We start from the raw sequence: 15,669 nt of genomic DNA on the forward strand, positions 1-15,669 counted from the left end.
AGCTTGAAACTGAGAACCACCCCCTTACAGATGTCAGGACTATTCCGTGTTTTGCAGTACCTGCACATCCATGGTGTTCATATCAGTTTTTTGTATGACCTTCTGGAGTAGACATACAAGGCCAGGCGAACAGATTTTTCTGTCTCCTCTCCTAATGCTTGGTGTTTTGTCTTTAATACATAAGGCTGCAGGGTGTTGTTGGGGAGGGCTCTGTATATTTGCTTTCTATAGGCACCTAGCATTAAACTACAAGGAAAGGTAAAGAGTAACCCACTAGGGAAAGCCACATTGAAAATTAACTTTAAAAAAATGCACCTGTGCGTGGTGTTGATCTAATTGTTTTCGCTGTTGACAATGTATATATTAGAAAATGTGATGGTTGTTTTTTCTGTACATTTGGAGCAATCTAATTTGATAAAAATTATCATTTATTTTTCATATTTAAGAGAGATAATACATTTCCTGATATAGAAATATGACTTTAATGTTCCACCGTGTCACCAACCTCTGTCTGCAGAGGGTAAAACTGTACTGTTTAACAAGGCCTTGAGTGGCCAGACACTGTTTAAACAGAAAAGCTATTTAAAGCCCTTGGATGAGCACTACACTCCAGTTTGTAAATACAGCTCCTTTTTTCTTAGAACTTCCGGATCCCTTAATCTAATTTATTTGACATCATGAAAAAGTCACCTGCAAGGTATTTATTACAAATGACAAGTGGTCAACAACACTCATAAATTAAGAGCATCAACCTTGCCAGCGTTTAGGGGGAAACAGATCTCCTGTTTCTTGTTAAAAGACAAGGCAGGTCGCAAAAGAGAGGCCACGTCGGCTGTCAATCTTCTCCCATCCCGGGTTTAATGATCCAGGACTCTTGAAGGACCACATCCACAGCATCACTTGTTGGTTTGCTCCTCACACCCACCGCCTTTTGTGTAAAGACACGAGAACTAAATTCATCCATCGATTTTCTAACCGATTTAGGGTCGCGGGCGGAGCTGGAGCCTATCCTGGCAGGCAACAAAACCATATTCAGACCCCCCCCTTAAACAAAATCTCACGAAGTCTAATGTGCTGGTGTGCGATAGATTTTTTTAGATCTGATGTTTCTCCAGCCTGTTTTTCTAGATTCTAATATCAGACTATTTCTCCCTTGTATTTTACATGAATACTCTCACATTATTTAAGCACGAGAGGAGGACAGATCTCTAGACCCAACCCAGATTGTCTTGTGGCAAGCTTTTAACTGCATCCCCAAAAGACCATGATGCTTTGCAGATTGGTGATCTACTTTTGGAGCAAGAGTGGAGGTACATCAGGGAAGCATACGCCAGGCATTTTCTAACTGCTTTGTCCAATTCAAGGACATGGGAGACGGAATCGATCTCTGCAAGAACGCCAGTTCATCGCAGGGCAGTGACAGAGTGTGACTGCGAGATCCTGAGAGAGAGGATCTTCCCCGGGGATGGAGGATGTCAGTACCACCAATGGAAAGCTGGGAGTCGTCAGGGCAGAGAGAGAGAGATGAAGTCTTGTGCTGGAACATAAGGTCGATTTCTTTTCAAAGTAAAAAAGCTGACAAGCTGCCAACTTCTAGATTAGGAGGATGAAGTGTAGGCAAGGCTCCAAAAGGGTGCTTAGCTTATCCTTTACTCAGTGAGTAAGCCAGGTGTACACATTAAAGGACTGCTCTGTTTACTCTTATGTCCAAGTTCACCTGTCACTGATCCTACTTGTATGGTTTTTTTATGTATTTGTACCTGGGATAGAAGCTGGAGTACTTTTGTAATCTTCTTTTCAGCTTCCTTTTCAATCACAACCAACTCAAGTATTTATTCTGCATGTAAAACACAAAACCAGATGGCAAAGAAGGAGTCATAAGGTACATGAACACGTTTTATTGCAATAGCTCTATTGAAAGCAAAATAAGCCAGATAAATATGCACACTATACAGCACTCCAGAGTCATCATCTTCATCCCCCTGCCCCCCCAGAAAACAACAAAATGCCACCATGGCTCAATTAATAGGAAAACCACGCAACAGTATTTACAGTGGAAGACGCAGCCAGAGACTCGGTTCAAAAGTGACCTTTCCCTCAAAGACACTCGCTGCAGAAATAATCCACACATGAACACACATCCACTGTGAATACTTCCATTCTGTACAGCCTAAATAACAGCTTCCATTTATCAAATTAAACACACAGAACGTAGCAAAGACATTATCTTATCATTAGCATCAGTTATTTATACTTTACAGCAGCAAATCAAATTTAAATACAAAACAGTGTACAGAGGTTTACAAAACTGCAAAATGTTTTTTTTCTTTCCTTTAATGATATGTTTTTAGATTTTTTTTTTAACTTTCTCGTACTCTTTAGAAACCCATCCGGCATTATACCAAACAGCTAATTCAGAACTGTAAACTAGATAAAAACAAATTTCAAAACAGTTGCATAAAGTTTATGCTGTACCTGTACATTTTATCGTAGATTTTTTTGAGGTTATTTTTATTTACCATCTAAATCAGTGCTTTTACTTCAAAAATGGCAGATATTTTAACAAATCATGACACTACAATTTGATGCAAAAATATTTCAAAACAAGAAAAAAGGTACCAAGGCCAAAGGTCATTAAATATTATGCTAAACATTAATTTAACTAAACAGTTTCTCTCTTCTATGTCCTAACATAAACAGCTTTTTATACACGGATGCCCTTCGTACCCGGGTTCATCTGGGACATGAACAGAAGTGACCGCTGAGCTCATTCCACTTCTTTTTCTGGTGAGCCACAACACTTTTCTTCCACTTTCATCGAAGAGGTATATTGTAATTTGTGGGAAACATAAATCAACTTGACCAAGCTGAAAAAACAATCCACTTCAAACTTTGTAAAGAAAAAATCACAATTATTTCAGTTTTTCAGAATGTTGGAAGGACACACAAACTGGAAAGGGTTATTGTTTCAGCTGGGTTGGGATAATTTGTGTTATATTTAGTGCTGTCGTAGGCTGGTAATTTGATCCATTCTGTAACAAAACATCCTAAAAATATAAAAAGGTAGCATATTATTCTCTGACTAAAAGATCCAGATGCATTTTGTTTGCAAAATCTGTCCTATGTTTACAACTTACTGAAAGGGAGAACAGCTTTCTTTTTATTTGCATATGACAAAACAGTACTCATGTCTGAGGTTGTGAGTAAAAGCCCAACTAACTTTTTTTCCCCCCAATGTCCATCTACTTTTGCAAGATTTTTCTAAATTAAAGTGCATAGAAACCCAAGTACCACTGAAAACAAAACTTGTGAGCTGAAAGAAGGTTTCTGTAAAAAATATAAAGTTTACAAGATTTGCGATGGGTTTATGTTTCTTTATGCCCGCAGTTGTATAAAAAGTGAACAGCAAAGGAGTTCAGCTCTGGCCCTACCCAGATACCCCATTCTGTCTGCCTAAAGTAGCTTGGCATTGTGCAGGTAACAAAGTCACACTGCAAACCACGCAGAAGATAGACTGCACAAACAGCAGTTTATACCACATGATGGAAAAAGAGCACAGATTGTGTGTAACACTGTCGTTCGGAGAAAACCCAGTTGGTTTTGCATAGCAGTTATCACAGAAGAGAATGCTCCTTCACTCCCAGTATTTGCAGGCAGGTCTTTTTGTAATTGTGTTTGTGGAGCTTGTGGAAATGGACTTTACCATCACAAATGTTTGAGGTAACCATCCATTAAGAAAAACGCTACGCACATCCAATCCTGCCGAATACAAACCATCTAGCAGTGGGCAGCGCTTCATATATAGACATATACTAGTACTCATTTTTTAGTCTTGCATTACTTACATTCATTTTGAGAAATAAATGTTTTAATTATGGGAAACTTCAATGCGATAAAAATAATGATCTCTTGTTTTTAGGACCGACAGTGCCATTGTACAAAATCTCTGTTGCTCTAAGTACACTCAATTACATAAATCCTTTTGTGTGATGCTCAAATGTAAATCTCTGTGCTGTCTGGTAGAAAAGTGACATCTGTCCTGTAATGTATGAGCTATGAACACCGTTAAAAGATCTGTTTAACTGTGAAACCAAAAAAGCCCATTTTCAGCACTATACTGTATATCAATTCTATCATGTGCAACACAGAGCTGCACTGTGGTACTTGCCTCTAATCCTGTTTGCCACTTCACTCTATCTGCTGAACAAAACTTCCTGGGATACTATGTACTTGATTACTGCAAGATATGCATATGTCTTAATGATTAGAAAAAAAAACACAGGACTATCCTAATGAATGGATACGGCCAGCATGTTCACAAAGGAACAGTATGGAACTCTTCTTTCTGACAGGTTTAATCACTTCAGTCCATCTGGGAAAATATCTTATAGGGACCGCTCTTTAACGACTAAAGCTTCAGGGTCTCTCTCCAAAATGGGGGTCTCGTGTCCTGCCCAAAAAAAGTCATCCTGGTCATGCCTAAAGCAGCCATTTGTACAACATGACCCAAAAGGTCGAGTTCTCAACTGCGGCAAAAACAAAGGTATCTAGTTCTGTGACTGTACTTGAACACTTCAATTAAAAAGAAAATAAACAAATAATATCCAAGTGGCTGTGGAATAAACAAACCATTTTGGCAGGGTGGGGTATTTTAAATGCTAAAATCTCTGCTTACAACAAAGATGAGAGATGTGTTATAAATACACAACTTAATTATATCGTTACATCATATATTTTTCCTGTAGATTTTCAAGTCACAGGAAAATTATCTGAAATCAATTTGTTTCAATTAGAAAATCATTTCAGATGCAAGTTTGTGTATTAAACTATTTTCTTTTACAAGTGGGGTGTACTTTATATTAATATTGAAGGACTTTGTCATCAAGAGGGCAAGTATGTATGCCCTGCCTCGTGTTTTGTTTGAACATGGTTCAATAGGGAAACAAGAAAACTACAGCCAGGCAACCTTACAATTACAACAGGTTGAGTAAGGGTATGGATACGGGTATGCTGGTTGATTTATATTTGCCAAGTCAGACGTAGGGCACTGCAGATGGGCATGGCCTTGTCAATCACTGCAGAGAATTCCCCAAGAGCACATACTGTACTGTTCACTCCTGTTCTCAGCTGCCCTCTGCAGTAAAAGCTACTGTCGTACATACATCTGTTTTTTGTCTGCACTCAAAAAAGAAAGCCAGTGCCGGTGCTATGCTTTAGCCTCCCGTCTAAAGCATCTATTCTAAACAGAACCAAGGATACAAGCAAAATGAAATGGACAGAAAAAGTTGCCATCATTGAGTACCAAAGCTCCTTTCTCCACAATCTCCAGTAAGTACCCAGGACTACAGAGCCAGATTTGTACCACGTAAAAAGAAATAATGAGCAGATTCTGACAGAACGCAGGGTATGTGCAAAGGTTTTATGCATCAAAATAAAATAAAAACAAGCCATTGCAATAGTAAGACTAGGTAATGCTCTTTTGTCAACTCTCAGTCTATATAAAAAGCTTTAATGAGGTATGTGTGAGGTTACTGTAACTTGAATCAGATTTTTTTCTAGTGTTTTCCCGTGTAGTCTCCTGCAACAACATTGCATTGTGGAACCTCTCATCCTTACTGATTTCTCACTGCTTTAAAGGGTATGCCAATGTCATTTTTACAGCTTCCATAAAAATGCCTTTAAATATCCGCAGGAGGTTTACAGCTCTTGCTGTTCCGCCAGTCCCAGCCCAGCCTGTAATGCTGCCTCTTGCCCACTTCTTTGGGAGAACGTGCTACTGATGAACGGCAGGCATCTCCTTGCTTCAACAGGCACTGGGCGCGTGGAGAAAACTCCTGGGGTATGAGCTTGTGCAGACTTTCAACGAATCGACTGTGTGCTTTAGTTGACAACGCAGTATAAACCAGCCCTCAGAAACCTGTACAACTGTACACAAAGGCATTCTTCATTTAAGGTTTGTCAGTTAAAATCAAAAACAAAACGTGAGGTGCTGCTGTTGTTTCCAATGCTTTTCCTGACGAATTCACGCATGCATGACTTCATCCCATGGCAAAGAGATCAAGAATGGACAGCTGAGTCTTAACCACTAGCAAACAGGGTGGAAATATTTCACAAACAAGGCTCCCGTTTTTTTAGTGTTCTGTACCACAAAATAAAAATAGTGCATTTTGTACCAAAAAAAAACAGTCCTGTAAACTGTTTCGTACCAGTTCGTTCTGCTGTATATCTCCAAAACCTCGCATGAAGTGTACAGCAAACTCCAGTTTTTGTTATTTTGTCCATACAGAAATGATAGTACCCCACACTTTAAAACTTTTTTTTTTGCCTACATGGACAATACCGTAAACGATAAAAGCAGAAGACTTTTTGGTCATTAGTACAGAATAAATTATGTGGATTTTAGAGCACTGTTTTTGTCTGCTAGTTGAAGGTGATGACTGAAATGGAAAACCTCCCCACCCCCATCCCAACCCTGACTAGGCCAGGATTCCAGTCCAACCAGCACCTGATTGAGCACTTGAGCTGGATCAGAACCCTGCTCTGCCAGGAGGGGCCGGGACAAGGTAGGGAAACGCTATACAGAAGACATTCTGCCATGGCTGAGCACAGCCCAGGACTACAGCGTGCCTTGACCTATCCATTCACAAGGAAGGTAAACATGGAAAACCCATCGGAATGGCCGCTCCAGACCCTGTATCAGATCCTTTTGTTACAAGCCGTTGCCTCACCACGTTACCCGACAGCTGATTGTCTGGTGAGCATGAGCAGACAGCAAAGGTGATCGAGAGACGTGTCCTGCAGGCTTTGTTCCCTGGAGCAGCAACAGTGTTGAGACAACAAGCAAAAAAACAGCACTTTGGGAGACAGTTCTCTGTAAAAGGACAGAGTGGCACGAAAGGGCTTTGCAAAGAAATTTCCAATTAGGAATCAGACAGGATAGGGGGAAGAGGAACCAGCTCACATTGGCCAGGTGATGAAACATCTGGCTAATCTCATCAGCACTATGAGTATTCATATATTTTTACTGTAGAGGATGGTGAGACAGACTGTACCAAAAACAAATGAGACTATTAAAACAGGGTTCACTTAGGCATTTTGCATTTTTTAAAGAAAGTACTTCAATCTTTCTAGCAGTATTGGGTATTTCCACACACTATCATGTGTTTTCACCCATAGGTCTCTATTTGCACTACGAACTTAAATATATTTTATATAGGAAAGAAAATCCTCACTTACGCGTGGCAACACCTGCAGTGACAATAAGGGGTTTGACTTGTTTTCCAGGCCTGCTCAGATTAGTTGCCATTAACAACTGCAAACCTGCAGTGGCTATTAATTATAGTCTGAGAGGTTTCTGATAAGTGTGTGAATGGAAATACCAGCATATTCCTGGTAATACTATTCATCTGCCAGGATGCCACCTGCCTCTGCTGTGCAGAAAATCACCTGAATCCGTGAGCAAGGTTTTCCCTCCCGTTTCTGTCACTTCCGTAAAAGGGCTTTCTTTAGGCTTTCTGGCTGCTTCGCTGCACAGCGGGAAACCCTTAAGAGAGAGAACACTCAGAAAAGCATCTGCTTGTATCATACGACCCCACTCTGACACCAGATCACCAGTATCGCAGGTGTAAAAGGAGAAACATCAGGGCTTACACCATGAAGAAGCAGGTCAAACCACTGGCCTTTGGCACTGCTGCTCAGTAGGTATTGGGGGCTGGATAGAGTATCAGATCATTTGGCTGAGAGTGAATTTTAAAAGTCCAAGTATAGATCCCCATTTGTCAAACACATACTTGGCAAGTGGTCGACTCAAAATGGGGTAAGACGGGGAGGGGGGGTTCTACAGCCTGACTGTCATTCTCAGATATTCACAGCATGTTGCACTTGGACCAGGCTTTGCTTTAGCAGAGCTGCTTTCTGCCACCTGAGCCTCAAAGTGCAAGAGCAGAAATAGGAGCAACAATTCCGAGGTGGTGGGTAGGGTTTGAACCTTGCTGAACTGTTGTGGGATAAACTGGGATCCTCAGAGTAAGAAACCAAAGTAGAAATAAATAATAACATGCTAGATGTAATGCTTGTAAACTCTACTGGCTGATCAGCTGGCCAGACTGCTCAGTGTTGACCGCCCTGGGCTCTTCAAGGAAAAATAAAACATTCTTTAGGTCACGTCAAGGTGCTCCACTCAAAACGGCAACCACTCCACAGATTAGAAAAAGTACTTGGTTTTAAATAATCGCTATTCAGTTGTTGGTGCTGCTGCTGGATATAAAGGGAAAAAAAAGCCTTCTCTTTTGGGGTGAGTTTGAGGGGTCTGCAGCTGGGGTCAAACCGGAAATGGGGGGGCTGCTTAAAAGGGGCATTGTAGCTCACTGCCGTCGCAGGGTCAGACCACAGCAGCCGGGTTTGGAAACGGACTCGATGCCATGTTCTTCAGTCTGTGAAGGAAACGGAGAAAAAACATTCAGGATACACAGTACAGAGAAATGTCTGAAATCAACTTACAAATCATGAAGCCGAAGACCGGCACGTTAAATTTATATTTTTAAAGTTCAACATGATCTAAATGATGTGTGTAACAAAGAGAAAAGTATATTTCCAGACTACCACTATAAACATTTTTCCCCAATCAAAAAGACCAACCTTTTACATTTACATCTGGTTATAATCTAGGCCAGAGATGTCGATTTAACCCTTGGGCTATGAAGCCCTAAATATCTTTTGTTTAGCAAATGATTAAAAATTCAAATAAAATAATTAACGCAATTAAGTAGTTAAAATTGGAGGTGGTATGAAAACCAGAAAACAATGCAGCCACTAGGGACTGGAGTTGCTCACTCATTCCCAGTAATTATTCTTATCATCAATAGGCATTCCACTATATCCTTAATAATTGAAAATCCTGGTACCATTAACTTGTTTCCACAAGCACTTTTCAATCTTTGGCAGTACTGTGGTATCTTTTCCATCAGGTTTATCCCAAAACAGTTTTGCATGAGGCAAATCCAGGCACAGGAAGTAATGAGATCATGTTTTACAGAACAGCCTGTTCTTCTCCTTTTTTTCCCCATGTAGTACCTGCAGGTTTTAGATCTCTCTGTGGGTTACTGTCCTGTTGTGTGTTTCTTAATTTACAATTATGACACTCTGGTCTGTGCCATACCGTACAGTAAACAAAGTTATTTCCATTGGAATTTCACCGTAATGCAGTTAAAAAAAAAACATTTCTATTACCTTATAAAACCAGCTGAAAATCTCAAACAATCATTCCTGTAATTTTATTTTCTAGCTACTGGATTTTCAACCTTTACCAGGGATTATAGGAAACAAGTTAATTTTCCTCAAGTTAAACACTTCTTTTAAATTTTTCCCCCACAAATTTGCTCAAGTTGTACTTATTCATATCATCTCTTGAAATGGAAAAAATAAACAATACATAGAAAAATGTGAGAATTCAATGAAGTCTGAAAAGGACCTAAGAGAAGACTGATATGTGCTAAGCATGTATTTGTACTTGAAGCATTTTAGTTTAACATCAATAAAACAGTATTTTATCAAGAATTAAAAGAACAGAAAAGGCAGGAGAAACATTCTGAGGTCTGACTTGAGAATATCGTCGGAATATCTGGAAAAAAAGAAACAAAATCCTTCAACAAGTCTGAAGAAATAGTTTGTGAGGACTGTGATTTGAGTGAAATAAGATGAGGCATTGGGCAAGTCCTGAAAACCAAAACAGCCTTCTTCATGACTTTAATGGAAAAGCGGCCGACATCATGGACCTTTTTTTGTACACCCCTCACAACCCTCCCCTCCTGTGACAGCAGCTCACAATCGCCACCCTCGCATCACCTGGAATGTCTATGCACTGCTCGCCTGCTCGCTTGCTCCACTGGCACTCTCACTGCGGGCTCCGGTGGTCATAGCCTTGGATGACACAACTCCTATTGTCCGTGTCTGATAAAGAGCTTTGTTTGTTGAAACAATTCCAGGCCAAGCACAATACAGATGCTTTCGAAACGGTTCGGCTCTGTCAGTCTGGCATGGATAGAGTGTTTACTCGCACCGTCCGGCCTCAGAGCCAGCACTGTGCACCACTGTCCCCGCACTTCGAGCCACTGGACTAATCTCATGATGCGCTGCTTTTGAAGAGGGTGTTCGGAGGAAGAAATGGTTCAACCATGAACTGGCACAGGTTTAGAATACCCCTTGTGGATGCAGGGTTTTCCTCAAGTTTTTCCGATTAAGAGATGATCTAAACAATCAGCTTCACTGCTCCACAATACTGGAGGAGCTGCGTCACAGAAGACAGCTGGACAGCTTTCCCAGGAAAAAGAGAACATGATAGGCTATCAGATTCGAAATGATATAGTAGTTCCGAGTAAAGAGTTTGTAGATCATGAAGGAAATGATGATTATCAGTCCTGTAGAGGTACTTAACTCTACACTGTAACTCTGTTCTGTAGAGGTACTTAACTCTACACCATTAAATATTATATGTGCTTCTTTAAAGTTATTTGAACTTGGTGTAAATCAAGTAAAACATCTGAAGTATTCATCAATCTCTACATTTGTCTCTTTTAGCACTACTGTCACCCAAATCACTATCATCGTTAAAATCCTCATTTCTATGCAGGGTTTGGTCAGAAATGCTATAAGGTGCTGGATGCAGCTGGAAAGTGATGAGAGAAAAGAGAGGAGTGACCCTGCTGAGCCTTTAGTGAGCACAGCCACAGTACTCCATAAGCAGTCTAAGGTCTCAGCTTTTTTCACTTTTGCTCCCATTTCCAGAAGCGAAACAACAGACACACTATGGATATCCAAGCTGGCCCTTTATGAAAGTAACAATGCAATGGGGAAACTAAGTAAGTGGAATGTCCAGGGGTAACACTGATTTCCAAATGAACCCACTAATTTCAGTCCAGATTTAATTGCTGTACTATTCTTCTTTCACCTTCACAATGGATCAAAGTTACAAAAAATGCCAAGCAAAGGTTCAGTTTTATTTGATTACAAACGCAGTGACACAATCAAATGTATACTTTCAAATCAAATATTTTTAAGGGACTTCCAAAACAAAAGCAGGAAACAAATGGTTAACAGATCTTTTCTGTGGGCCTGCTGTTTGGGTATTAACCTAGGGGTAATGCTTTTGCACTTCAGAGTCAAATAGAAGTGACACTTTATTAGAAGACAAATGTCATTATGAAAGCTGGAAGACTTCAACTTGTCTTGATAACCACAGGGAGCTGGCTGATATCATACATGTTTACACGTGCTACATTATTCCTGCATCCTATCAAGGCATTTATGGTATGTGCTAGTTAAGAAACGAATCGGTGACAGTTATCAGGTGAATATTTAAAACAAAACACTGAACATATTTGTGTGATGTTTTAATGTAAGCTCTTTCAGCTCAGGATAGATGAAAAGTTGTCCCGTCACTTCTTTGGTTCTTGAGCCTCAATTTGCACTGCACAGATTTATATGGACTTCTTACTTCCACCTTAAAGAATTACTGGCGTCATGCTAGAGAATCAAGAGAACACGTCAACTGCTCCTGCAGAATGAGTCACAGGCAAAAGATGCGAGTCAGCAACTGAGCCAGGCATAGCCCAGCACACTTCCTGGTAACACGTATTCACTGTAAACACTGGACATCCCAGCCTTATACAATTAATGGCATCTCCAAGATGAAGCAGAAAAGGTACCTGATATGGGAATAAGTATTAGGGTACTTGGCCACACCACCAGTTGCACTTGGTGCCACATCACATTTTCTAACTCTATATCAAGACAACTCATTTGAATAACAATAGAGCTCTGCACAAACATGATCTCTCTACTCATGGAACCAGAGGAAATGCTTTGTTAATGGATTTTAATGTCAGCAAAGTAGTATCCTTGACACCAAGATCATACAGCTATAGCAGAGAGGAAGATGAAGATGCATAAACGCATCTGTATAGGTTTGCAGTCTTCTGCCATCACACGGGGCCTGGTGTCAATGCTCATGTAGGAGGGCCAACCTTTACCCCGCCAGACATACCGCTGGGAAACTGTACTGTCCACCTTTGCCAGGTTTTTTCAGTAGTGAGTGCTTAAGTTACTATATAACGAAAGATGTTCATACTGATGGAGCAGAGGTCTGGTCCTTACCCAGGTGTCTTTCCAGTCTTGTGCTGATTCTCTCTTATCAAGAATCTGCTCCTCTTTAATGAGATAAGAAGGCATAATCCTGTCTTGGAGCCTTACAATGCTCTGGTGTAAACTCTACTCTCACTGGCTGCCTCTATTTCTAAAGCCAGTGCTTCTTGTTACAGGCTTACCACAAATACCCTTATTGTGTCCCAGACAGCGTTGCCGGTTATTAACTTCCATCACAAGAGATGTTAAAGCTGCCTCTCAAGGTGTTGAGCTTAACCTCTTCAGAGCAGCTTTGTCAGCAGGTTGTTGAATTATTTGAAATGTTTGTGGTGGATGTTATCGGAGATGCCACGAGCAGATTTAATTTTAGAACCCATGTTACTCCCACTTTGTACTTCCCAGTGTATCATTTACTACAATAAATCCGGGTCTGGACTTTAATACAGAATGGATGTTCGGTATACACACACCATCGGTCTGGAAGAGGGGTAATCGAAAAGACCAGACATCATAATTCCAGGCCTAACCGGACAGTGTGGCATACTCAAACAGAACGGAAACTGAGATTCAGTCACTGAAGTACTGAAGTCCAAAATGGGATTGAATCAGCCTTACAGAGAACTGCCAAATCACCTTGAAACATCTCTTTCGAAGCATGGATTATGGGATTAGTACTGGAGTTTAGACTTCTCTTCATTAACACAGTTTAGGTTTTCCCCAGCTTCAGTGGTAGTGGTACTGGTGTAATCTACACAACAAAATAACCTTATCGCTAGGTGTAGTAGAACATGACAAAATTCAAAAGACTTCATGAGGGCCTACTTTTTAAATCTGCTTTAGTATAAAATCGGTCATCGGAGATCATCCCATATGTATTCAAACCATATGGATATTTGAATGGCGAGGTGACGGACAACACATCACACTAAATCCATGTTAGGCACAGGACTTCGAGGTAAAATGCTGTGCAAAATTTGTTTATTCTCAAAAACCAGTGGAGCAGAAGCTGTCGAGCCTACCACGTGACTGCAAAAAAACTGCATCTCCAGTCTCCCAAAATCAACTATTAAGAGCTGTATCACTGAAATACGCTAAACATTGTTTGGACTGTGCAAAGTATTGGCTGTCGGGTTATTTCAAATAATAACCTTTATTCCTGATCACACTAGATCAGTCCCTTTACCTCTCCCATTTGCATTGTCAATTCAATTAAATGCACAAGTGGCAGGTGTGCCATTTCAAAGCAAAGCACAAACCATGAAACATGCACTGGTACTCCACAGCAGACAATGGAAGTGGTTTCAATGCAACCAACAAGAAACAGCTGTTCGAATAGAGCCTGTATGAAGAACAATTCTTTTTTCAGCCACAGCACTGGTGCCAAGGGTGGCCTCAAGCAGAAGAAAGGAAGTAAACCCTTGTTCTGGCTATTAACAGCTTTTATCATTGTCCAGATTTCACATTCAAGAGAGCAGGCCTGTATTTTTAAGTCAGAGGAAAAAAAAAAAAAAACACTTAGAGACAGTGCTGCAATGTGTTTTTTTTTTTTATATACAAGAAATGAATTGGTTCCGTTTCTAAATTTGCAGGAGGTAATAAAAGAGGATTGCTTCAGTGCTCCTTGGGCATTCCAAGAAGAACACAGATCCTCATTTAGAAGATTGTGTACAATTTTAGTCAACACATTTAAAAAAAAAAAATACCGCTGCTCTGGAATCATTCCAGAGAAGAGCAAACAGATACATTCCTGAGCTGAAAGGAATGTCCTGCATTGACAGGATAAAAGAGCAGAACCATTTAAGTCTTGAACAGAGAAAACATACGAGGGGACCATAGGGTACTTCCTCAAATGGAAGTGCATTGGAATCTGAGAAGAGAATTACACGAATTGTGGGAGTGTAGAAAAAGGCATGGTTATCAAAGCAGATATCCTGGTTTCGTTGGGAAACCAGGCTGGAGGAGCCTCAGATATAGTGATCATTTCAATCACTTGTATAAAACGTTTATTAGTCTCTCAATATTTCCCCAGCTCTGCAGACAACTCTGGATAATGTGGTTCAGAGATGAAACTGACAAACTCCAATGGGTGGGAAAACAAGACCACCTAACAGAAGGCATTAAGCATGTGGATAAGCGGGGTTTGAAGGTTTCCAGGAATAGGGGGAGCCGGGGGGGGCAGGGTGCTCCGGAGTTTCCTCCCTCTCTCTTCCCGCCAGCAGCGCAGGTATCTTGCCCTGAGGGAGTTTCCTTTGTCGGCTCACTGCCAGCGATTACAGGCTCCTGCGCTCTCAAATACAGCGCCTACACTCACTCAGAGAGGGATTTACCTGCAGGAAAGATGAAAGGCGCTAATGCTGCAATCATTGAGTGCACGCGCGCACACACCACTCACTTACACTCCAATTCACCCTGGAACACTGCTGCAGTGAAATCCAGAAACACAGATTCTGGAGTGGAAATTCTGGGTATGACAAATGCAAAGCATCCTGACAACTACACAATGCTCTGATATTCTAGTATTGAGATGCATTCATGTGAAAACCCTGAGGTATCTTACATTTACAATTTATGAAGGCCCTTTAGTCTCCTGACCTCTCCTGAGGTCACACGAGTATTTTACATCAACTAAGAAACATGAGTACAGTAGAACGCCTTTAGATGTGACCAGAGTAGGAGCAGCCCTGGCTGATGGTAAGGACTTCATTCTGTAACCAGAAATCTGAAGGACTTCTAGCACAATCAAATGGATGATACCGATACACTGAAATACTTAATTATTCCACTGCAATGAATTACAATGCAGTCACTGAGGAAGAGTAAAAAAAAAAAAGTTAGAAAAGACTGCTGATGATAAATACCTGGCTATGGATGTGTGACTGGAATATCAAACAGAGAAACGAGTATAAGGTAGTACCAAAATTCATTCGTTTTCAAACTTTTTTTGAAGATAAAACTCTGGTGCTCCTTTCAGATGCAATAGTACGACAAAACTAACCGAAAGAATCAAATGGAGTAAAATAAAAAGCCAAAATACAACTGAGGATCAAAAAGAAACTAGATTTTATTTCACAGGTTTTTAACCATTTTTACTGGACAATTCAATTCGGGAAAATTACCCAAACCATCCATCCTTCCACTTTGAGTGAACTTGTCCACGAATTTCCAAGGCCACTCAAGAAATAAAATGTTTTACGATGGTTAAAATTTCATCGGGCACAGTTTCAATAAGCCTGCTGGTGTGAAAACAAGAAAAAAGCTTTGTCCAGTAAAGACTTAGTGTGCACAACCTTTAAAGAAAACAGCCTTGTTCCTCTGTCAAACACAGAGGAGATTCAGTCTTGATTTCGCACCACACAGCTTGGAAATGCTGCTCTACTGAAGATCGCACAAAGGCGGCCAAATATTTAAAAAAAAACGTCAGCCTGACAGCAAGTCAGAGCACAGAGTAGAAATTACAGCCGACGTTTGGAGGAAACAAAAACTGCGGTCCTGGACTGGTCTTTCCAATTACAGGACCCGAATGTGATTGAG

The 15,669-nt window shown here is 40.6% G+C and overlaps 1 protein-coding gene across 2 annotated transcripts in view; it reads right to left on the reverse strand.

Annotated features, from left to right (window-relative positions):
• Positions 1 to 1,883: 1,883 nt before the first annotated feature.
• Positions 1,884 to 15,669, reverse strand: part of irs4b (insulin receptor substrate 4b) — a 31,199-nt gene continuing 17,413 nt past the window's right edge. Inside the window, exon 2 of one of the 2 annotated variants that reach the window (XM_088649124.1) lies at positions 1,884 to 8,432. In XM_088649124.1, the coding sequence (XP_088505250.1) occupies positions 8,428 to 8,432 (5 nt within the window). In that variant the 3' untranslated portion in view covers positions 1,884 to 8,427. Of the gene's footprint in view, positions 8,433 to 13,668; positions 14,466 to 15,669 lie in introns of those variants that run through there. The other variant, XM_088649122.1, reaches the window with a different exon arrangement.

This window comes from Lepisosteus platostomus, chromosome 10, assembly GCF_059453375.1.
Source record: "Lepisosteus platostomus isolate fLepPlt1 chromosome 10, fLepPlt1.hap1, whole genome shotgun sequence".
In the NCBI taxonomy this organism is placed as follows: Eukaryota; Metazoa; Chordata; class Actinopteri; order Semionotiformes; family Lepisosteidae; genus Lepisosteus; species Lepisosteus platostomus.